Source organism: Melanostigma gelatinosum (assembly GCF_949748355.1).
Source record: "Melanostigma gelatinosum genome assembly, chromosome: 8".
Classification (NCBI taxonomy): domain Eukaryota; kingdom Metazoa; phylum Chordata; class Actinopteri; order Perciformes; family Zoarcidae; genus Melanostigma; species Melanostigma gelatinosum.
Genome location: NC_136641.1, coordinates 4515414 through 4540280, shown reverse-complemented (window position 1 = coordinate 4540280; position 24867 = coordinate 4515414). Strand labels below are relative to the sequence as shown.

The window sequence follows — 24867 nt, the reverse complement described above, 5'->3', positions numbered from 1 at the left end:
TCAGCTGGCTAGCTAGTGAAGCTAACGTTGGCTTCACGAGTAGGTTGACAACAGTCTCGGGCCAATATTTCATTTCCAGCGGGTAGGGCTGCAGATATACCGTCTTAGCATCGACATGCGTCACCGCGAAGGACGTGCGACGTTGGCAAATTAACTCGTCATGCTACAACTTTTAAAACTTTTGCTCTCAAAGTCCACAAGATTGATCCATTTTACTTGATGTACAACATGTAGGATTGTTCATATTACAAAATTACATAAAAAAAGGTTTTTCCAGTTCCCAGTCCAAGTGTATTACTGGGGACCCGAGGACGTACAGTGAGACGTAACCAGGCGCAAACCAAGCTTATGCAGAAACTTAAAACTTGCATTCTCTCTACCCACCATCAGGGGGCGACTCCTCTTGTTGCAAAAATAAGTCCGATTGTAAAGATATCTATGAGAAAATGACTCTACTTCTCTCTTGATTTATTACCTCTGTAAACATGAGTTTATGGTCTCAATCTCTAGTTTCAAGTCTTCTTCAATACAGCATGATGTTCATTTAGTAAATGATGGTCCATTTAGAGTCAAACAGACCATAAAGCAGGGGATGCTTTAGGGCGGGCTTGCTGTGAGTGACAGGTCACTGACACGACGTCACTCCTCCGCATTCCAAATATGGTAACTTCTGTTCATTGGTTGCAAAAACAACAACATGGCGGCAGCTGTAATCCAAGATGGCGACGGCAAACTCGCGGCTTCAAAACATCAGTCCACAAACCAATGGGTGACGTCACGATGACTACATCCACTTCTTACATACAGTCTAGGTTCAACCCTTGAACTTTGTGTTTCTTGGCCTTGATGTCATCACTGTCGTAAGAAAACTAGGAATGCAGACCAATACTCTCGTTAAATTCAATGTAAGCTATAAAATGACACCGCCCTCCAAACTCTTTAAAGGCAGAGTATCTCTCTTACTCAAGCACACTGTTTCAAAGTGTAGACACTGGGGGAGGGGTTTAGCTAAGGCCAATTATATTAATGCGTCGCTCAAATCCCCTCAGCCTTTCACGTCCACTCATGAAAGGATAAGCCTATTGAGGTAATTACACAATATTTCCTAAATGTATACATCTGTGAACCTAATGTCTTCCATCCTGTCAGATCATCACAGCCCTGGAGGAGGACGCCACTGCCCAGAAGATGCAGCTCGGTTACAGGCTCCAACAGGTTGCTGCCGCCGTAGAAAACAAAGTCACAGACCTATGACCCAAAGGGCCGGGTACCATTCATCCTTTAACCTTGAAGTGATGGACGATGATGGGGACGAATATTCTGTCTCCCGGAGAAAATTCCTCCCTCGTTTTTTCAAGATGGAGGACAACGGATCATTGTGGCACATGCTGTGATTTTGCTGTCATTTTGACGGACTGATTTTTAGCGAAGGGACAAATGATCTCAAGAGGATCACTGATACTGGGCCATGTTTCCTGTCCCGAGTCCAGGAGGTACAGTAAGGCCCCCTTGGAACTTCCACAGGTCCCAACACTGGGAGGAAAGTGACACAGCTGGGGGGGGGGGTGACCTGTGAAATGAAGCACATTAAAACAAAGGGATTTCATGACACCTCTCGTAAGGATTTCCCATGTTGCATTCACACTAAAGGGAGCGACAATATGAGAAGCGGTCCTTCTGTTTTTTCCTCCCACTCTACGTGTCTCGTGGACTTTTTTTCTGACAAACTGCACTGAACAGTCCTGCAAGCTTCCAGCTCCACGTGTTCGTCCTCTAGCTGAAGAAACCGTTGGACGAGGAGGGAAAAGGGAAAAATTAGGACTCAAATGTCGACAGCCGTGTAGTTTTCCTCCGATGTGTCAAAGTCTTACATGAAGGACGAAGCGATAATGGCAGAGTACCGTGGAGGCCTGTCCTATTGGAACCATGTTTTCATTCTGCTTTTATCTTCCTTAAATCATTCTACGAGTCTTTCTCTTTGACCTTTTATTAGCTGTTGTTGGGCAGCTTGTTGTCCTGTGTGAACCGTTACCCTTTTTTTAAAGCTTCACATCGCCACTTGTGCTTTTACCGCAATGTCTACATGCTGCCTGTAGTTTGAACTGAACACCGGCATTCTGTGAAAGCGTTGATTTCATTTGGTTGAGGATGTGGTCCACAAACACTATGATGACCTACTGCTATTGTGACTGTTCCTTTTCTTGGGCACAGATGTTTATCCAGTTTGTAGACGATGTATTACCCCGGACAATTTGGCGGAGGAACTTACAGCTAACTCGTTAAACTGATCCGTCCTTAGAAACCACAAAGTGAAATGAATTACATGCAGACAAAACCCTTCACAGATGTACCGTAGTCTGTACTAATTCAATGAAAACACATCTTATATTGTATGGAAGATCAAGCCGGCCTTTTGGATAAGAAATGCACAAATAGATGAATAATGTCTAATGGAATTGAGGAATTAGTAGGTCTTACTGCCCTTCAGTATTTATTTCCCGTCCTCATTTATTATTTGTGTAATTTATTTCCCTTCAACACTGTTTGTGTGGTTGACAGTATGAGGTGACTGTAATACATGTTGCAGAATTACATCGCTACATATTGATACAGTTACCTTGCATATAGGTGCATGTCACAGATGTGTTTAATAGCTTTGTCCAATTCATTTTAAATTATTTTTTTAAATTTATTTAAGGCTGATTTGATCTTCCATATTAATAAGATGTGTCGCTATTGCCTATACTTTATGTTCTGCTTTTGGATTTCCACACAGCCAGTTCCCAAAAGCTTGGCTCTCTCTTCCCCCACTTAAATACACAGAAGTCACATTTGGCTATTGAAATGTAGTCTATAACTATTACGCGTACCTTTTTAATATTATGGGCTTCTATTGATACTGAACAATATTAAGGTAACAGCTGCCTCCACTGGATGGTTGTTATGAGTTCTGCACACAAACATTTCATGCTGAATGAACAGCACCATGACATTGTTCAGAATAATGGGCGTTTGGTTTCGGGATAACGGGCTTTCCTCCTCAGTGGGACATTTTTTCGGACTGTCTAGTTTTCAGAATAATGGACTTTTGGAACAATCTGGTGCCAGATTTGAACCGTGTTAAGCAAAGCTGCACTTCGTCTTCCATCTTTTAGAAAGTCCTCCCTTTCTCTCAAGACTTAAATCAGACATGTTTAATAAACAAAGGTGCCACATGTGAAAGTATTTTACTAGTTTTTTCAAATTAAATTTATTTTGTATTTATTATCTATTGCATATGTTGTTAGTTCTTATTTTCCGATACATGAAATAATACTGCTTATGCCCTCTGAATCTGAGAAGACGTGTATTTTTCAAAGGGACCTTTTTACAAAGTTTTTATTTTTTATTTTATTTTTTACCTGACGGTGTTTTCTTTTTGTCCTACTCAAGTCTAAATCAAATTCACATCAGCTGTCCTGAAATTCTGAAAGTTTCAATATCTCCTTTTATATTTTGCATCCATTTTAGAAGCAAAAGAGAAATATGATTTTAACTCTGCATTCAAACACCATTCTTTGCACATTAGTGTTGCTTGTGTATTACTTGTGTATGCAAAGCTCCGATGTGTGTACCATTTTCCTGTCGATGCATTCTGCTGTTAACTACTCCTGACTTAAGTGTTCTCTGACTAATTGACAGGATGAACCTAACACCGACTTCATGTGACGCAATAAAGTGGTCCCGATGTTAATGAATGTCTGAAGTTATCTTCTTCTTACTTAATGCAGTGCAGTGTTGATGCCTCGTCGTTAGTCCAGCTAAGAAAAAAATGAAATCCTTTGAATCAAAAATCGAAACAAATTACTGCATTTTAAGTATTTTTCAAAATGTCACAGGCCAACTTATTGTAGTAGAAAAAGACATCTTGCGGAGACCTTCTACGAATGTCCAGCAACACAAGAGATCAGTGCGTCTGCAGTGCAGAACTACTTGGTTAGGTTTAGAAAAAGATCGGAGTTAAAATAAATATGTTTGTTACATAACTCGCGTAGATGAAAGTTAGCTTGTAAGTACGCAAGTTACATAACAAAAGTAAACCGCATTGGCTTTTTGTCAAGGGAACCAGTTTGATGCTATAACTTCCTGTTGGCCTACAGAAATACCTCATCCCTGCAGCGCTCTACCATGAGATAGTCTGTATTGTCCCGAAAGAAAAGTCTTGGACACATACATCACTGCTGTATTAGAAAATGCTAAATAACATGCATACGCTAGTTCACGTGCGTGCGCGCACACACACACACGCACACAATGCCAAAACAGTACATGCAGACTGTTATCAAATAATAAATTGCACACTGCCCATTGTACGACACACCAGTAGTCATCATAATAGTATAATAATGGTAATAGTACAGTGTAGCTGCTGTTGGACACCTAGTGCAGACATTTTGTACCGGAACACTCCATGTCAGTTGTAAACTGACGCCCGGGTATCTAGGAGAGTCGACCTGGGGTGTGTTCCAGTCACGGATAACCACAGGTGAGTGGGCTGCCAAAAAGTGCTAATGAATTAGCCTTGCTAGCTTAGTCCTCCTATACTGTCCCACTACCAGTGGTGTACAGTAACAAAGTAGAAATACTTCGTTACTGTACTTAAGTCGTTTTTTTGGATATCTGTACTTTACTATTCATATTTCTGTTGACTTTTACTTTTACTTCACTACATTTTGCAAAGAAAACTGATACTTTGACTCCGATACATTTCCCCTGAAACCTTCGTTACTCGCTACAAAATCAAATCTATCTTTAGAAACAAAATGAATCACGAGAGCAGCGTCGGGGACTATGGTGGAACACAGACTGCAAGCAAGCAGGTTTGGTGAACCAGTGGTCCTAGCAGCAAGTTAAATCATTGGTTCATCACGTTAATGCACAATTGCAAACAAGTGCTCTCAAAGCCGCGGTGTTGTGATTCCCAGTGATGCCAGGATGCTACATGCTATAAGCTAGCGAGCGACTACATGAGTAGCATTCCACTCAGGACGGGTGGGATGAGGAGAGGTGGACGGTCAAACTAACACTGTGTTTCCTCCAGGAGGCCGCAGTTTGTGCCGTGTGTGAAACGAGAAGCCAATGTTGATTTATTTGTGACGTGACTTCCGTACTTAAGCAACGCCGCTTCCGTAGATATTTTAACGCAAACCACGATCTTTTCCTAAACCTGACTAAGTAGTTTCATCGCCTAAACCTCAGTTGTTTCCTGTGAAGATGGAAGTTTATTTTGAAAAGACAGTATGCATGTAACAAGCCAAAACAGACTCATGTTGCTGGACTTTTGCAGGAAAAACACACGAAAAATGAGGAGTAACTTTTCATAAGATATCAATAAAACGGGGATGAATTTATATCATTGTATAAAGAGAGTGACATGAGAAGATCAATCTCATGTCTGTAAGTTAAATCAGCTACAATCACTCTTTAAAAGTGATTAGTGACTCGTCTAAAACATTTAAAAAAGGAATAACTTCAATAGAATCATTCTACACACTGTAGCTTACATTCTGTTAGAATGTAAAGAAGTTACATTGTAATACAATGTAACTTCTTTACATTCTATTAGAATGTAAAGAAGTTACATTGTATGAGAATGCTGATCAATGGGTGGCTGGGTGGCGGAAATTTAATTTCTTGTCTTGTTCTGTGTTTTTCTGTCTAACGATGTGTTTCTTGTGTTGCTGTTGTCTTGGCCAGGTCTCCCTTGCAAAAGAGATTTTTAATCTCAATGGGGCTACCTGGTTCAATAAAGGTTAAAAAAAATATATATATAGATATATATATATTTTTTATTCAAACGTATTGTTCGGTTCGTCATGCGAACCGAACCGTGAGCCTCGTACCGAACGGTTCAATACGAATACGCGTATTGTTACACCCCTAATGTATAGTCCATGGATATGTGTCCACGCTATATATCTTATGATAAAGAAACAAGATGCTCAACCAGCTGCCCTCGCGCTTTTATTTACTTTCCAGTGTTTTATGACAAATGTCTGATTATATCACGAAATATGAATTTAGTGTGACGTTTCAGAGTAAAACTGGAACAAAAACATGTGAGGCAAACTTCTCTTATCACCTAATATTTATCCCCTACTAGCCCAGTGATCTAGATCCATGCAGGTGCTGTTTGGATGTCTCGCAGCGTACACTGCACGCTTCCTGCTCCTTTGGGAGGTGTCTTATTAAAGCGCTCTAAAAATGGGAAACAGTACCAGCCAGCTCAGGCTTTTTTCACAGATGGAAAAAACTACTTTGAAAATTAACCTGTCAACAATAAAACACCTGCCAAAATGTTTTAATCAGAAAAACTATACTGGTAAAAAAACAACAACATAGAAACAGTTGCCCCTAGTGGCACCAGGAAGTTATAGGTTGTGCACTTTGACATCCTGCTCCTCACAGATTCATCAGATTCTTAATCAGCTTCTTAATTATTGCAGCAAAAACACACTGTGGCCACGAGCCACGGAGTCCAGGTAGATCCTGTAGGTGGATCAGGACTCTGGTCGAGCTGCTTGTTGGATTTCACACTCGTGGCTCTTGTGGTCCGACGGTGGCTGGGTGTCGGACTGTGACGGGTCCGCCAGCTCCCGCGGTGCAGTCCTGGACTCTGACAGACTTGGCGGTTGTCCGGGGCCCTGAAAAAAGTCAACAATGGGTCTCTGGTAAAGAGGGGTGGAGTAGAACCGCCAACACACAGATTAACACATCGACCCCTTTGAGCGCCAATGTCTGATGCGTAACGTCAGAGAAGAAAAAGATGGATGCCCAATTAAAAAAAAAAGTTCCTCAGCCGACCTTCGTTCTGATGACTTTATTGTGATACTTGATCTCTTGTTGGAGGACGGGGATCCCATTCTCAAGCCCGGGGTTTAGGAATGCGTGATCCCCGCGGCCCAAAAGGTCAAACTCCCCTTGAGACGGGTACGGGGGGATTCAGCAGCTGTCACTCCCTCTCCTCCGTCGGTGCGGCCTCATGCCACACTCCTCATCATTTAGCCCCTCAGATCTCTGTTGAGGCTTTCCCACAGTAGCAGACGGAGAGAAACAGTTTTCAAGGGGTGCAACACTGCAGTTTCACTTGCAAGATTTCATCCACCACTTTCTTAATTCAAGGGACCATCTCTTTGAATTGCTCCACACGTTGCATCTGCTGGACCGCACCATGCAGCGGAGTCCCCACTCCACGCACAACACTGCTCAGCAGACTCACGCGTAAGTATGGGACTTTTATAATAACGGGATACTGTAGAAAACATTTTCTGATTGTACTTGAAACACTGGAAGCAACCGGATTATTTCACTGTGGACAGCGTGTGTTTTAAACCTGAAACACACAACTCGACTAAATGCAGCTTGGCTGGTGAACTTATTTTTTTCCATGGCAATAGCAATGCAATGGAGCAGTTAAGTTTGGCACAAATAACGCACAAATAAAGCATGCCGACATTGTTTTAGACATCACAGAGGTGACAGTTGGTAACTTTGATGAAAATAAGGTTTTTAGTCCTATTTGCTCAGACTGTCACTGTATCCTGACAGTAATACACGAGACTGAAAAACTGTGAATAGAATCAGACTCCTCTGTTCTGATTGGTTGTTTTTCTCCAGGTACGGTGGAATTTTGCAAATGCACTAAAAAGGGGCATAAAAAGAGGCAGAGGAACTTGGTGTTCATGTGCTCGTGTCAGGATTTAGTGACAGTTTGACCGGACGTTAATTCAATACGATAATTTATCGTGTGTCGTGATTGATTCCTACATCAAGATATCATGATACACACGTTCTTTGAATTCATAACATGCACATACCAACTTAAATTCCTGAGAAAATCATTATCACTCATTGAAATGCAATTTACAATCAGTTAAGTTAAGTTTGCACAAAAGTTCTTAATTAATTAAGAAAATAGTCCGTGCACAGGAGTAAACAAAAATAGGCTTTACCATGTGGTTATTTCATATAGACTATAAATTAGTTACCAGAAATCTTCAATTTTTCTATTGACGTTATCTACTGTAGCTTTGAATGTTAGTTTAGAGTTTCAGACAGGATATCAAAGTGTCACGAGTCTTACACACAGAGAACAAAAAGAAAGCCACCAATTGTTGAAGTGAGCAAACCATACCGCACACCAACCTCCACGTCCCTCCAGCCACACAGACACCTGATCTGTGTTCAGTATTCTCAGCCATGACGTGACCCCAGCCGTCGCTACAGTCGATGGCCACAGCAGCTGGGAGGGAGAGTGATCAGGTTGCGTGACCGCACGCTGCAAAATGATTGACAGTTGAGTCAGAAATAGTGCAACTTCCGCTGCCGAGTGTCCACTCTCAGCCGGGCGGTCGGACAAGTTTCCATGACAAGACGAGTCCATGTGGAAACTCTAAAAGTAGTGCAACTCTCCCGGCTGCCCCCAGCAACTCGACACTGACACACACACACACACACCCACACACACACACACACACACTGTAAGCAGGAGGATGCACAGGCAGGCATGAGACTATGGAATCAAGTTTTCATGTGACGTCGGTGTGTTTGTTTTGTAGGTCGTTGAATAACTTTGAGGCCCTAGGACGCCATGAGCAGCTGGATCCAAAGGACAGGCAAGACTCTGAGGACCCAGGAGAATACTGTTCTGGTACATCAGAGCCTCTTAACTCACTCCATCATCTGCCGATGTACCCGTTCACCGCTGCCAATGTCACCACACTTTCATCCGAAGCCCGTCCATCCCATCAGAGCAGCCCACATCTTTGATACAGTATATTGCTTCAAATGAGACAGGCTTATCTTACTTAAAGCAATATACTGTATCACAAATATATGCAAAATAAATATTTCTTTATTCTGATTGGCTTTCATTTCATCGCAGATTCTGAACCAAATATGTTTCATAAATACGTTTCATATCAGCCTCGTAAAACACAATGCCAAAGGATTAAAGTTGTGAAACGACTGGTTTGGGTTAGGCGACAAAAACTACTTGCGGTTGGAAATAACATCACGGTTAGTGTTGAAACGATAACGTGACGTAATGACCGTAAATAAACAACAACCGCTATTAAACGACAATATGTAAAATCATAGTTTCACATGGGACACAAACAGTGGTTACCTTAGTGAAAGTCCTGTGTTTACAACCAAACCCACTTGCCGACCCGCCCTTTGTGGACTGTCTTGATTCTTATACTCATGATTATGCCAAGTTAATCTCAACAACGTTCGCTCAATACACAGTACCGGTACGTACTTCATCACTTGCTCTGACCGAATGCAAAAACGTCTACATTCAACGTATCGGTAATTTGCAGAACCATAGGAGCCAGAATGTGTTCCTGGCGACTGGGCTGTTGTTACCATTGGTGATTATAGAATTGCGACCAAGATGTATTGAGTTGGACATTTCACAGCGTGAACACACTATAGCAGTGATTCTTAACCATAGGGCCGCGGCCCATGATTGGGCCGCGAGCGCCACCTAGAGGGCCGCGAAAAACTTTCAGTTTTGCACCCGTGGGCCGCGAGGGCCGCGGGACCGCATAGGTTATCAATTGAAGACACCAGAGATATCTGTTATCCATGAGACGCTCAGTTACAATATAGCTTCCCACCACCTGGTGGCGGTAATGCGTCAGTCAGTTGTTTAACAAGCTGCAATAAGCAGAAGAAGACACTCAGCTAGCCGCTAGCCTGTAGCGAAAGTTATGGATAAGTTATTAAAAAGAAAAAATGAAGACGACAGTGGTGCCATACCCCCCACAAGTCTAAATGTGTGCGCAAGTACAACCCTGACTTTCTTAAGTACGGCTTTGTGAACGGAGGCAACGAGGCAGAGCCGAGGGCTCAGTGTGTGGAATGTGAGCTAATGCTATCAAACGAAGCACTGAAGCCTTCAAAAATAAAGCGACACCAAGCGACGAAACATCCAACGCTCGTGGGAAAGTCTGTTGGGCTTCTTGTTGTGTATGCAGGTTTCCATACACATGATAATAAATGTCTTTGTGATCATCACATTGTATCATCTCATTTATTTAACACGGGTTTTGCCTGTTCAACACCGGCATCCTCGATCCCCTCCCCTTCCGTTCCTACGGCTTGTTTGCGCAAATACGTCACAAAACATGTCCGTGTTTGGTATCCCAGCATGCCCAAAATCCTCATCTTTGCAAAGAAATCATCGATTGTCTTTCATTTCTTATGGTTTCTCCACAAAAGGAGCCCACACACACTGTCCAAAGTCGCCATAACCGCTGCAAGTCGTATCTTGCAGCATTTCGACGGAAAAAGACACATTACAGACCCGACAACGTGCTAGTGGATGTTACCATGGAGCTACTGCCTTCAGAAAACGCTAGTACTTATAGTCCAAACCGTATCTTCCTCTTCCATAAGCCGTTAACCAACGTTTGCGTAACTGAGCTATTCTCATTCTCGTTCGTGTGCTCGGTCGCAGCCATTAAGCACAGCAAGTCCGCTACTCACACACCATGTCTTCGGCCATATATACATCGTTTTTGCAATTTGCAAAGGCTAATAATAAAAGGAAAATAATATAATATCAAAATATAAAGGGAGAAACACCTTTAGTGTGTCAGAATATCATGTGGTTACCATGTGTCCATTTGGGTCTCCAAATGTCCTTTTGGAGCTCCGCCTGGATCTCTTCATGGAAGAAAGACTGTAGAATGGTCATACTTTGTCCAATCTTCTTCAAATCTGAGGCAGTTGTTCACTGATAGTGTAGTTACAGCCCTATACTATCCTTTACCTGTACAGATACAGCCACCAGCAGTTATTTATCCTGAAAGATACTTTTTTATTTTATGCGGACAAAAATCTTAAATTTGTACTGACTCCAAAGGCCCACTGCTCTGTTTCTGTATGACCTACAGGTTGTCTGACACTTTTGATGCATATAGTCAGAGTGGGCCCCGGGACACTTTGTACTTGAAAAGTTGGGCCCCGAGGTCAAAAAGGTTAAGAACCCCTGCACTATAGTATACTATTATATATCACTAGAACCCGCCGCATCCTTTTGATCCTGCCATTTTGACCTCTTGCCAGCTGTGCAGGTCTCTGCCTGTTCCTCTTAAAAGTAGATCAACTGGTGAGTGTGTGATACCACACATCCCTAACACAGTAATAACTCATACACCACCATATATATATATATATATATATATCATGTCACTCTGAATAGAAATAGAGATTCAATTTCAAGAGTTCTTGACGATGTCCAAGACGCTTGTGTCATGCCGGCTGAAAGACAACTGATACAAACTTCTGCATCCTAATGTTTCAGTGTCCCGCTGAGAGGTTTGACTGTACTCACTGTCTAGAAATACTCACTGCAGACATGGTATAGCTTTAGAGGAAGTTGTCATCACAGAAATAGCTGAAGTGCCAGAGTTTAGTCCTCGCTCTCTAAGCTCTCTAAACAACAGATGGAAACTACTGTATGATAAAAAGGTTTCACGTTTCAATCATGGAATAATACAAAAAGATAATAGATGCGAACAGATCCTTTCTAAGGTTTCTCTTGTTTCTATCTCAGGTGGGTACCACCCTGTCCAGATAGGAGACACCTTCAACAGACGATACCAGGTGCTTTCCAAGCTGGGCTGGGGCTATTACTCCACTGTGTGGCTGTGTCTGGACCTCAGGTAGGTTTAGTTAAGGACTGTACCAGGGGTCAGCAACCATCACCATCCAAAGAGACATTTTGCCCTATTTTCCACCAAATAAAATGTGTCTGGAGCCGCAAAAGCTATTTGATATCACAGCTTATAAAGTTTTAGATATAGTTTATATATATATATATATATATATATATATATATATATATATATATATATATATATATATATATATATATATATATATATATATATATGTATATGTATATTTATATATATACGTATATATATATATATATATATATATATATATATATATGTATATATATATATATGTATATGTATATATACATATATATATATATATACAAAAACTATAGTTTGTATTTATGAAAATATAGAACAAGAATAAAGACAATTCTTGACATTTTATTGCTATTTTCAGTGACATATTATCACCTCAAACTCCAAGATAAGAGGTGTTCCGTTTGAAAGATTGTCCACTGTGCAAAAATTGAATTAAAATACCGTTATTTATTTTCATGTTATTCTTTGTCAAAGCCTCAGGCCATGTCCACACTACTACACTTCCATTTGAAAAATGCACATGTTCTGATACGTTTACACTGAGTGTCCACACTAAGTTTGAAAAAACGCTGCCGAAGACGGATATGTTTGAAAACTCCAGGGTGTCGACGGCATACGTGGAAACGATCACGTGTTCACTACTTGATTGGTTCTTAGCAGTCACGACGTGTCCTTCCCTGATTGGTCACACCCCTGTCACGTGACCCTTACCCGGAAATTTACAAACAACAGCCTTGATTACCGATCGACTACCAGGTTAATTCAACATTTACTAGCAGCTGTTATCTGGTTGAAGTCTGCATTTCTGCGGAGGAAGCAGCTGTTATTGGAGCGATCAGTGAGCGGCGTTATCAGACCTACGGAGCGGCCGTCTGAAGTCACGGTTAGCGGCTTTGAGGAGGACGGACACAAAACGGGGGACTTTTCTATCCTTATTAATGCTTATTTTGTTCTGCACAACTATTGTGAAGTCCACAGATAAACTAAAGGAACAAAACATGGATTGCTCTCCAGTAGGACAGAGACTTCAGCCACCAGCAGAGCTACGAGTGAGAACAGACAACAATGGGAACGAGTGAGAGACGTGTGTTGACCATATTTATGGACCCATAATCTAGTAAACCTTTATGTGCAAGTGTTGATTTTAAAGTAAATTTGATGTGTGAGAGATGGAGCAAGACCCGCAGCGCTGTAACTAAGTATAAAAAATAAAACGTCTACAACTTTCCATGAAATGTGTCTGTTTGAGTTTATGGAGGAAGATCTTAAGTATCAAACACGACCTTTGGTATTTTTTTCAACTAAGCAACCAATCTACTTCCCGTTTACATCGGCACCTCAGTGTACGTGACTAGTCACGGGATATTCATTTTTAGGCGTTTTAATAATAAAAATGACTTTCAGCCAGTTTCTGTTTCTGAATAAGAAATTTACGTTGGCTAGATCTTTCGATGTTGGAAAAATTGCTCTTTGTGAGTTTGCCAACTGATTCATGAACATAAATTGAGATACAACTTTTCACCCAACTGCGTAATATGTAACATTAATTGTTAATACAATTCGGACCAATAACAAGCCCATGTCAGAGAACGTGACTGTTTGTAATCGTGTGACCAAGTGAGTCTCAGCTTTGACTCAGTTTTGGATGAAGAAATATTGAATTGACACCCTTTGTAAACGGCCACACAACTTCTGTCTTGATATCATATTGTTATATGCGCATATTAAAACCCAAATACCGATATACGCATTTGATCAGTCACCATGGCTACATGTAAATAAACATAATGTGTAATGTGGCAACCCAGGGGATGTGGAGGCAAGATTCAGATTTCTTTCTTTTTTTTTAAGCAGAGAGCAGGATTCTGTCCTGTATCTGAAAAACAGATCTGATCCAGCGTCTGTCAGCAGGCTCGGTTGGCGCGTTGCTGTGAAGGTGCTGAAGAGCGGAGCTGGCTTCACCCAGGCAGGACAGGACGAACTCGCTCTCCTAAGATGCGTCAGTGACACGTTCTTTGTGTTTTGCCTCTCTAACATGTCCTGATATTTCTGTCAAATGCTATTTCTCTTGATTGTTTTGCCTTTGGGTTTAGAATTCTCTTCCCTTGTCAGACATCTCCCTTTTCCACTTTTATCTCAACACTTAGTCACACTATTCACAATAATGCCATCCCTCTCTATCCGTCCTTGTCCTCTTTATTCTTTGCTTTCATCCCCCTTCTTCCTCTCACCGCTCCCCCTCCTCCTCTCCGTTTAATCAGGCTAGTGGTCCTACGAGCAGGCATCCTTCCAGTCGAAGGATCGTTCAGCTGCTGGATGAGTTCAAGCTGGCCGGGGTCAACGGGGTTCGTATCCTTTTTATAGACAAACCATTTCTTGGGCGTCCACTCTCAACCTGACACCGAGGGCTGAAGAGCTTTTGTCTCTAAAAGAGCCACTAAAACGCCTCTGTCAAATGTGTCAATATCAACTCTACAACAACATGTATTTGATTTATTTCTGCAAACTCAAACAGACTGAATCTTTCAGAGATGTAAACAACAGATGGCATTATGCATGGCATCCATACACTGTCTGTATATAAGAAGTGGACATGACTAGACTGCCATTTTGAAAGCCTTGAGTTTGACGATTTCGCCGTCGCCATCTTGGATTATCCCCATGTTGTTGTTCTATGCAACCGATAAACGGAAATTGAAATGCGGAGGAGTGAAGTAGTGACGCCGTATATGGCTTTGATAGAGGCAGCGACCTGTCAATCATAGTAAGCCCGCCCTAAAGCATACTCCGCTTTATGGTTTTATGGTTATTTGACTCTAAATGGACCATCATTTACCAAATGAACATCACGCTGTACTGAAGAAGACTTGAAACTAGAGATTGAGACCATGAACTCATGTTTACAATGTTTACTGAGGGAATAAATCAAGAGAGAAGTAGAGTCATTTTCTCATAGACTTCTATATAATCTGACTACTTTTTTCAACCAGAGGAGTCGCCCCCTGCTGGTCAGTAGTTAGAATGCAAGTTTTAAGACACTTCCGCATGGATTTCACTTGGCAGAACCGGAGTTTGACGCCTGATTGCATCGTACAGTAAGCGCTGCTAGCCAATAGCTTACGTGTAAACGTTCTCAAATGCCTGCTGGTCAGACATGTGTCTGGTGATGGAGCTGCTGGGGTCCGACCTGAGAAGTGTTTTGGGGGCTCCTGGACTGATGCGGCCTTCAGTTAAACAAATACTCACTCAGGTAATCCTCATCTCTTTAAACCACCAGTTCACCCTGATTGAGCCAGAGATCAGAGGAAAAGTTCAGTACTGGTTGTATGTAAGGGGAACATCATGTTTGGGTTGTGTCTAGGTTCTTCAAGGCCTGGACTACCTCCACACTTGGTGTAAAATCATCCACACGGATGTCAAGCCCGAGAACATCCTGCTGTGTCTGGAGGAGCAGTCCCACAAAGTACCAGCAGGGGACAGCAGCTCCTCCTATGTACTGACTGGCAAAGAGGCCAAGTCCACAGGCACGTTCTTTTTTAAATATATAAAAACAGTTGCTGGAGATTGTTTAGGAGTGAAGTCTGAAGGCTTCGTCTGAGCGGCGAGGAGGCAAACCTGTGTGCCAATGACATGCTTTGAAAGTAGAGTCTCTGCTCTGTAGACACGTTTTGTAAATGTTCGGGGTTAACAAACAGGTTGTACTGACATCTAAAGTAAGAAATAACAAAAAAATGCTTTGATGTGTCCAATCCAAAATACCATCTTGGAAAGAATCAGATTTTAAAAACATGATTTATAATTGTTTCTTCCAGAGAAGGAGCAGGTGAAGCCGTACAGTTTAAAGGAAATTAGAGTGAAGATTGCTGACCTGGGCAGCTCCTGCTGGGTGGTCAGTAGTTGCTCTTTCACACACAGTCATTGTACAGTTTGACGTAGTACATTAGCCAAGTGCTGAATTTGTTTTCAATTTCTAGACCTACAAGAAGGGTCCATCTGTACAAGACATTTGACCTCATAAAAGTACAAAGTATGTAGTTCGGAAACAAAATTTGTCTTTTTTTTTCCAATGGCAATGTAAAAAAAATTGTAATGGGAAAGCGGTCGCTCATAGTGTTGAACAAACAATTAATCATTTCTATTTCATTATTATTTTGATCACTATCATCGTCTCAAGCCGCAACAGGCAGAGCTTTTAAAAAACTCAAAAACCCACCACTCTGCTCCACAGCCGACAGAAAAAAGAGATTAGCTTGTTAACATTATTGGGTATTTAGAAGTTAAGGAGCCCGACATCTCTCTTATGAGTAGGTGGAGACAAATAGAGCTAAAAGAGAGAACCAGAGAAATACTACTTTTTTGTGGAAAGAATATATATATAACCTATCTTATTAATATATATATATATAACCTATCTTATTAAACACTCAGAGCGAATTACGTACTGTACCTCTGTATTAAGTTACGTAACAGACATACTTATTTTAACCCAACCATGATCTCTTTTAACCAAGTATTTCTGTTGCCTGAAGCTACGAGCGACATGTTGCAAAGCTAACCACGCGCAAACCTTCTGCGTCAAGACACGACAGCTTCTGCCCAAGCGGCAAATTCTGACGACAAGGGAGATCACGTTGGAATGCTAATGTTTGCTCCTTAACTGCTGGTTGTGTAAAGAAGCAAGTGTTTGCTAACAAGTTTGCCATATACTTAAAAGGTAAATAATATGTTCGTGTTGTGTTCACAACTTGCTTTCGCTGACCCCAAGTGGCCAAAAACAAATGTTATTGCAGGTTTATTAACAGTTAAAAACACCTTGTGGAAAAAAGACACTTTAGACTTTACTGTCTGCTGTTTGTCTCTCTTTCTTGGACCAGTACAAACATTTCTGTGAGGAGATTCAGACCCGTCAGTATCGCTCACTGGAGGTTTTACTGGGATCTCAGTACGGTCCTCCTGCTGACATCTGGAGCGTCGCCTGCATGGTGAGGGGAAAAACACATGATACTAAGGTTTCACTGTCTGAAACATTCAAACCCACAATATTAGTTTTGTGGGGAATTTCGCAGACATTTTTCAAAAAATTTGACCCGACTATCTTTGGGATTTCCACTAGATTGTTGCATAAAGTTATGCAAGTTTCAACAAAGTTTGTCTGCATAGCAATAGCCTATAGTGACTGACCCACCAGTAGGTCACTGGGGTGGTAATCTATAAACTGATTCTGCATTTATTGAGCCATACAAGATGTATCATGTGCATTCAGATTCATCCTTTGGGAATCATAAAGGTCTGTACGAAGGTATGTGCCAATCCATCTTGTGGTTGCAGAGATGTTTCCCAACTTTGACCTGCTAGTGGGTGCACATGTTGAGTAAGTGGATAATCAAATTTCATGGCAATCCATCCAACTGTTGTTGAGATATTTCAGTCATGGTAGCCATGCTATTGTTCCAACGAAAACACCAATAGTCCTGAAAAAGGACCCTTTGGACTGAAAGCCCAGCGAATTATCCCGACATCTAACTTCCATTATTCTGAAAGGCCATTGCTCCGAAAATACACACTCATGGCAAAGTCATGATCCACCCTATTCGTTCTCTGATTGGTTTACCCTGGTATTGTTAATCCTAAACCTAACTAATCTCACTCCTCATGCCTAAACCTAACCAACCCAACTAACGAAGGCAACGAGTACCAAGAGGCAGAGCGGTGGGTAATGCCTTCGCCGAGAGAAAAAAAATCGGGAAGTTCCAATAAAGTCATTTTGCAGAATAATTAGCCATGTGCTTCTGTTTGTTGCAGGGAGAGTGTGTATTTTGGGATAATGGTCCTCTTTTTTCAGGATGACGGGCTGTCAGACAAATGGGCTTACGGTCAATGTGACATTTTGTGGACTATCAGGGTTCCTGATTGATGGGCGGTCGTAACAATGGGCAGTTTGCAGTTTGCCAATCAGTGTGGTTAACATTGAGACACTAACTTGGCCACACATCTCACCCTTTTGATTGTCTCTTGCCTTCTCTCAGGCCTTCGAGTTGGTTACTGGAGACTCCCTATTTGAACCCAAAGCCAGCGAGTCCATTTCCCTGAAGGAAGGTAGGTTTAGTTCAGTGCGCTGACGCTGACATACGCGTGTTTGTCACAAACACTGACACAGGAACAACTGAGATTACACCGTGGCTACTTGGTAAATGTTGATGCAGTGCATGCTGACTTGTACCGTACGTGTGTCCGTTCCACCTCAGACCATATAGTCCAGATCATGGAGCTGCTTGGTAAAATCCCACCAGCTGTTGCCTTGTCGGGTAAATACTCTGCAGAGTACTTCAACCGCAGCGGTAAGGCCACAACTTATTTTTGATGTATGTCTTGTGGTATTTATTGTAATTATACTTTTAATTGATATCATTCCAGTAAATCATTTCAAAATTGCTACTGGTGAGCATCCTCCTGTAATACTGGTTGCGTGTCACCCAGGTGACCTACGTCAATTCGGCCCGCTGAGGCTCTGGAGCCTCTTCGACGTTCTGGTGGAGAAATACCACTTCCTGTTGGAAGAGGCCACTGGATTCTCAGACTTCGTTCTTCGCATGTTGGACTACCATCCGGAGAGGAGGGCTACCGCTGCACAGTGCCTCCGCCACCCTTGGCTGACCTCCTGATAGCCTCCCAACAGACACCTCAGGCGTCGTCTCCCATCTGCCGTCCTCGCGGGCCAGACGCTGTCAGGAGCTCGGCCTGGCTGACTTGTGAACGTATACCAGCCACAAACTCAATCTGTGAGACGTTAAAAAATGCACAGGGCTTCTTTGACGATTTTATTGGCCTCCTATCCAAAGACCTACTCACTTTAATTAGTGAAATCCTGTAGAATGTGGTGTTTTCCAGATTCAGCACCAGATAAAGAGTAGGATACTCGTCCCCATTGGAGCCCCATCATGGACTTCATGCTGCTTTTTTTATTTGTTGTTTTACATGGATTTTCTCTAGTGTAGCTACTATAAGTCTGACTACCACACAGAGTCCTACAAGTAGCTCCAGAGAGTGATTCTCCATCATCTCTTGCTAAACTGACAGGCCTGACACGACTAGCCAGTGAGAAGTTGTCTATTTGATACAAACTATGAGTGAAGCTATTATTCAGTGAGATTCATTGTGAATGATTATAATTATTAACTTTTAAAGTATACATTTCATGATCATTCATATTTTATGTACTTTAGAACTAGGGTTGGTAATCTTAAGAAACTAGCAAGAGTACACTGGATTAAAAAAAAGAAGAAGAGTCTAACCGAAACACTCAGCCCAGTGTTGCCAACTCTGCAACCCATCCCTTCAGGCCTGCCTCAAAAGCCACTTCCCCAAAAAATTAAAGTAAACAACGAACATGGTTATTAATACTCACAGCTGTCAAACTAGCATGGATGGACAGGCAGGTAGTCCGTCCAATATGCGATAGACACAGAAACCAGATTTCTTTTCATTAGTATTTGATTTATTGATGGCTGTCGGGATGTCAAGGGAATGTCAACAAATAACAAAATGTTTTTGAAGAAGATTGCCTATTCAGTAGCTTTCTTAGTAACGTAATGCTGTCCTATTATAACCTATCATACATCATAGTGCCGACTATGGGTAACATTAGCTCCTTTAATACTATAACACTTCTTCTCGTTCCACTTTCATGCACAATCTAGCTGCCAGAAAAATGTTGGGATGCCGCGGGACATGTTGAATGTCATTTCTGAACGATAAACAAGTTTCATTTCAGCCTCGTATCACGGTTGAAATACCACAATACCACATGGTTAACGTATTGAAGCTAGGGTTAGAAAAAACATCATGGTTTGTGTTAAAATTATAGCGTAACAACGTAGCGTAGCAACGCAGCGTAGCAACGCAGCGTAGCAACGCAGCGTAGCAACGCAGCGTAGCAACGCAGCGTAGCAACGCAGCGTAGCAACGCAGCGTAGCAACGCAGCGTAGCAACGCAGCGTAACAACGCAGCGTAACAACGCAGCGTAACAACGTAGCGTAACAGCAGTAACAACAGTATACACCAACCGCCTTTAGTGAACTTTCTTACGTAACGTTACTTAACAAGCATAACAACGTTATACGTAACAAACATGAGTAAACATTTACTTTTGGTTTCACGCGGGACACGAACAGCGGTCTCCGGATAAAGATGAAATGAATCATCATCTGACTAGTTATGGTTAGCTTGATATGTATAAACTGTGACCACTTGGTTTGTTATGCTATGCTGTACTAACCAATGTCAATTACTCCCAAAGACACCATTGTGAAGACATAACTGCATTTAACATTGTTAAACGCAACAAACGAGATTGAAGTCAAACATCGGTGACCTGACCTTTAGTTGGGGATGATACCCCCTCTTTCGTTCCAGCAGGACCCTAAGCATCAAAGTATGATTTGACTTGTCAATAAAAAAAGATATCACGGTAATGCTGTCCAGAACCAACACTATATACACGAATACACAATATGTACTTTGTAGAACATGCATCATCTACAGTTCCATCATAACGTCCTGCATGTCAACGTATCCAGCTGTAGGCTCGGCACTCAGCCAGCGGGTCCTCTTTATACACCACAGTGTAACCGCACTCTGTCCTGATCCGACGACACTTCTTGGGCCAGGAGGTGGGCTTCATTGGCCTGGAGGGACAGAGAAGAGACCGTGTCAAATATTCACCATGACAGAACTCCCATGAGCAAGACTTGTGTTGAATTGAAATCCATTAACACGGACCTGAAGTGAGTGATCTACTCACGTGAGGCAGTAGGACCCAAAGTCATGACAGAAGCACTTATCGCAGCCTCTCCGGAAAGACTCTCCTGCTTTGTAGTGCTTGTCTTTATAAGAACAGACGCCTGTAGGAGGAGATGAGCACCGGTATGACACATCAATCTCTTGTGTGTATATTCATATTTTCCCTTTTCTAATTCGAGGTATGACCTGGTTAGGTGAAAGTCTTTTACAAGAGGTTGCTTCAAAGATTTGCAGACGAAATACATAAAGGCCTGTTGCCCTAGGTCAGGCATAATAACATCTAGCGACCCCCCATCCCTGCAGGCTGCTGGAGTTATTCTCGTGGGGTTTGTCATTGACCTTTGAGGGGCATCAATAGGAACACACTGCTGTGAGGAGCGGTTGAATGGAAGGTCACTGTACAGAGGACATTTGGTTGAATGGCTAGAGGTAAATCACAACAAGAGTTGATTTATGCTCCCAGGGTGGGAAAGCAGTAACCCCTGCACTGGGCCGGGCTGCACAACTGCAGGATAAACAAATCACTCTACAGGAAGAAGAAGTAGTCCTCACCTTTTATGTGGTACACGGAGGCTTCCGAGTACCCATCGTTCAACAGAAGGATGAGAGGCAAGCCGCACGCAAACACCAGCGGTAGAGAGCACCCGTAAATGTTACTGAATGAAAGTAACATTGTCCAAACACGTATATTATTAATTATAAGTCTTCCGACCTGTTTTCTTATCTCTGAAAAACTAATTCTGACTGTCCAGTAAAAGTCCTTGTGATGGCTCAGTAGACACTGGCTAATATTTATAGTCTCACCTCACAGAGAGAGAGAGAGAGAGAGAGAGAGAGAGAAAAAGCATCTCCACATGTTTAGTTCCCTGGTTTCCTCCCAGTTTCCAACTTTTATATTACAGCGAGGTGTGTGTGGAGATGTACCCATGCATCCCTAAATATTACCTTTAGCCCTGCGTGGGTGAAAGGATGGCCGGCACTCCAACTGGACGCTGGGTGCAATGGAGGCCTTTGTAACCATCTGGACTTTTCTGGAAATCTTATGTTAGCCTCTTCATCATCTTACCCTCATTTTATCTTTCACCTGCACATTTCTCCTTACCCCTCTTTCTATCATTCCCTTCCCTCGCCACCTCACAATACACCCTGATGCTGACTTTTAAAGTTAAACCATTTTTTTAGAGAATGCTGATGTCGTTGAAAACAGCTACTCTTTGTGCTGACATTGTCCCTTGCGCAAAAGAGAATTGGTTCAAGCCAAACGATTCCAAAACTGCATTCTGAAACATCAAGAATGCATGAAAAAACATTGAAAACTTCCACATCTGTCCTCTCATTCTGTCTTAAGACACAAGCGTTTTATGGTAGCACAGCTTCAGTTTCCTTTGCAAATTGGAAAGCTGATATTTTATACAATGCATGCTGTCTGAGTATAGAAATTAAGACAGTGTCATGGTTGGCAGAGGACATTGTTCTGCTTTTAACTGTTTGCATATGCTGCAGTATATATAGCATGAAGCAAAGACCACATTATTGCCAAGAAAGTACGTCAAAGGTTTTTTTTTTGTCGCTGTGAACTGCTACTTGTAATGTCGTCTGATATCCAGAAAAAAATTGGCTCAAAAATTGGAGGACAAAGTCTGTAAGTCCCCATGTATAGATGTTATGTAAAAAACATAGACCCAAAGGGCAATAACTGCTGCTCTCTGAGTCTCTGTGTAACCAACCACAGGATGGTTCGTGGTCAGTCTCTTCCTTCCTGACAGCCTCTGGCCGGTAACCATGCCGACACCGTGCTCCGACTAAAGACAAAACAAACAGGACTTCAAGGTATTGGAAGGAACTTGCGGTGGTCGAGGGGCTCCAGCTAGAAAACCACCATTGCCTCCTCGTCGGCCCGTTTTATTCACACAGGAAACATTTTCACGGCGTGCGGGGGCTCACACAGCAAGAAGTTTCTTTTTTTTTTACTGAACACTTTGCACGTTCTTCCTGTGTCGGTATCGCTTTTCAAGGTGGTCCGGTTTTCTACCGCTGGGACTCTAAAACTTGCCTGTAGGTGTATCCAGTAGCCAGAGAATAACCACCGTATTGGAAGACAATGTGCTTGACATGATTTATCTCCAAAGCCAACGTTTGGTACGACACTGTGTTGGAGGATGTGGAGGTCGGCATGGTTGACTTTCATGCAGGAGACTGGAGTTTGAGTCCTTTCCATTAATTTGAACCATAATCTCTCCCCAGACCCAACCAGGTGTTTTAGTTCCTTCACCACCTTTATTTGCCAGACCCACAGTCTTTCTCTAACCATCCTGATCAAGATGGCGGCGCGCGTAGTCGCAGCGACCTCTCGCTCCTCCGACAATGCAGTGGTTTGTTTATTTAATAAGAGTCCGTCAGAAAGTTTGTCATGTTCGTCTCGTCTGTCTACGTTGGAGTATAAATACAATCAACAGGCTCTGCTAAACATCAGCAAGCTTCACTATACTTTGGACACTTCAATAGAGTCCATCATCGGGGAACTCGGATTACTCCGCCAGCCCGGGGCCACGTCGTACTCTAACACGGCGACCACAGCCCCGGTAAGGAGACTACCTCACCAGCCCGTGACCACATCGGACTCTACTGCGACCACAGCCCCGGTAAAGAGACATCGGAAACGGTGTGCGAGGAAGCAGAAGAGGGGTAAACGCGGAGGTATCCGAGCTAGGCTAGCGGCTAGCCCTACTCGTCCAGCCATACCATCCATCATCCTGGCTAACGTACGGTCTCTGGACCACAAAATGGACCACATACGACTGCTGAGGTCAGGAAATAGGACAGTGAGTAACTGCTGTGTGCTTGTTTTTACTGAAACATGGCTAAATGACAATATCCCGGACTCCGCTGTGCAACTCGATGAGCTAACATGCTATCGGGCGGACAGGGCCCATGCTAACGGATGTAAACAAAGAGGCGGGGGCGTGTGTGTCTACATACGTGACGTGTGGTGCCGAGACGCTGTGGTAGTATGCAGACACTGTTCACCACTGGTGGAGTTTATGATCATAAAGTGCCGTCCTTTCTACCTGCCGAGGGAATTTAATGCAGTCTTGCTAGTTGCAGTATATATCCCTCCAACCTCCAACAACAGTGACAGGAGTGCGGCACTCTGTGAACTGCATCATGCCATCAGTGAACAACAGACGGCTCACCCGGATGGTTTCATTGTCGTCGCAGGAGATTTTAATCATGCAAACCTTAAGACTGTTCTTCCAAATCTCTACCAGCATGTAAAATTCCCAACAAGGGAGAAAAACATCCTGGATTTAGTCTACACTTCACTTAAAGGAGCATACAAGGCCACCCCTCTCCCCCACATTGGACTCTCTGACCACCTCACTGTTATGCTAACGCCAGCATACAGGCCCAGAGTGAGAGTGAAAAAACCGGTTCGAAAAGAGATCACAGTGTGGCCCGAAGGATCAAGATCTGCTCTCAAGGACTGTCTCGCTACAACAGACTGGGACATGTTCAAACATGCAGCCACGTACAATAACAATATAGACAATGAGGAGCTCACAGACACTATTCTTTCCTACATCCGGAAATGCACAGATGATGTAACGGCTAAAAAGACCATCACCACTAGGGCTAACAAGAAGCCTTGGCTGACAGGGGCCGTCCATCAGCTGCTGCGGGCCAGAGACAAAGCCTTCAATGCCGGAGATAGAAATGGCCTGAAAACAGCGAGAGCCAACCTGTCCCGGGGCATTAGAAAAGCAAAACAGGACTACTCTGAAAAAAGCATCAACCACTTCAAGGACAGCAGAGACACACGCAGCCTGTGGCAGGGCATCCAGACCATAACGGACTACAAGCCTGCTTCACAGACCTGTGATGACAACATCTCTCTGCTGAACGACCTCAACAGCTTCTTCGCACGGTTTGAATCAACAAACACCACTAGCCCACAGAAAACCTCACCCTCCCCCCACGACCAGGCCCTGTGCCTGTCTGCTGCAAGTGTGAAAAGAGCACTCTCCACCATCAATCCCCGAAAAGCAACAGGCCCAGACAACATCCAAGGCCGCACACTAAGGGACTGCGCAGAGGAGCTAACAGATATCTTCACTGTTATCTTCAACACTTCTCTGAGTCAAGCTGCTGTCCCATCACACCTCAAAACCTCCATCATCATACCTGTACCCAAGAAACCGGCTCCATCCTGCTTCAATGACTATCGCCCCGTGGCACTGACCCCCATCATTATGAAGTGTTTTGAACGGCTAGTCATGGCCCACATCAAGTCCA

The 24867-nt window shown here is 42.8% G+C and overlaps 3 protein-coding genes across 3 annotated transcripts in view; 2 read left to right on the top strand and 1 right to left on the bottom strand.

Moving 5' to 3' along the window:
* The window catches only part of plxnb1a (plexin b1a), a 67378-nt gene extending 63695 nt beyond the window's left edge, over positions 1-3683 (top strand). The window contains exon 38 of the mRNA XM_079274292.1: positions 1150-3683. Within this exon, the coding sequence (XP_079130418.1) occupies positions 1150-1254 (105 nt within the window). The 3' untranslated portion in view covers positions 1255-3683. The remainder of the gene's footprint in view (positions 1-1149) is intronic.
* Positions 3684-7139: 3456 nt separating this feature from the next.
* Positions 7140-18436, top strand: LOC306780822 (SRSF protein kinase 3; the record flags this gene model as incomplete). The annotated part of the gene is made up of 12 exons (XM_079273319.1): positions 7140-7260; positions 8598-8689; positions 11606-11714; positions 13686-13773; positions 14036-14123; positions 14927-15024; positions 15136-15298; positions 15587-15663; positions 16649-16756; positions 17801-17870; positions 18020-18112; positions 18252-18436. Exons 1-12 carry the CDS (start codon positions 7211-7213, stop codon positions 18434-18436), a joined length of 1221 nt encoding a protein of 406 aa, XP_079129445.1. The 5' UTR covers positions 7140-7210.
* Positions 18437-18987: 551 nt separating this feature from the next.
* On the bottom strand, positions 18988-21247 carry LOC306780942 (uncharacterized protein; the record flags this gene model as incomplete). The annotated part of the gene is made up of 3 exons (XM_079273494.1): positions 18988-20459; positions 20576-20675; positions 21127-21247. The coding sequence occupies 3 exons, from the start codon at positions 21245-21247 to the stop codon at positions 20339-20341; spliced, it is 342 nt and encodes a 113-aa protein (XP_079129620.1). The 3' UTR covers positions 18988-20338.
* Between the last annotated feature and the right edge of the window lie 3620 nt (positions 21248-24867).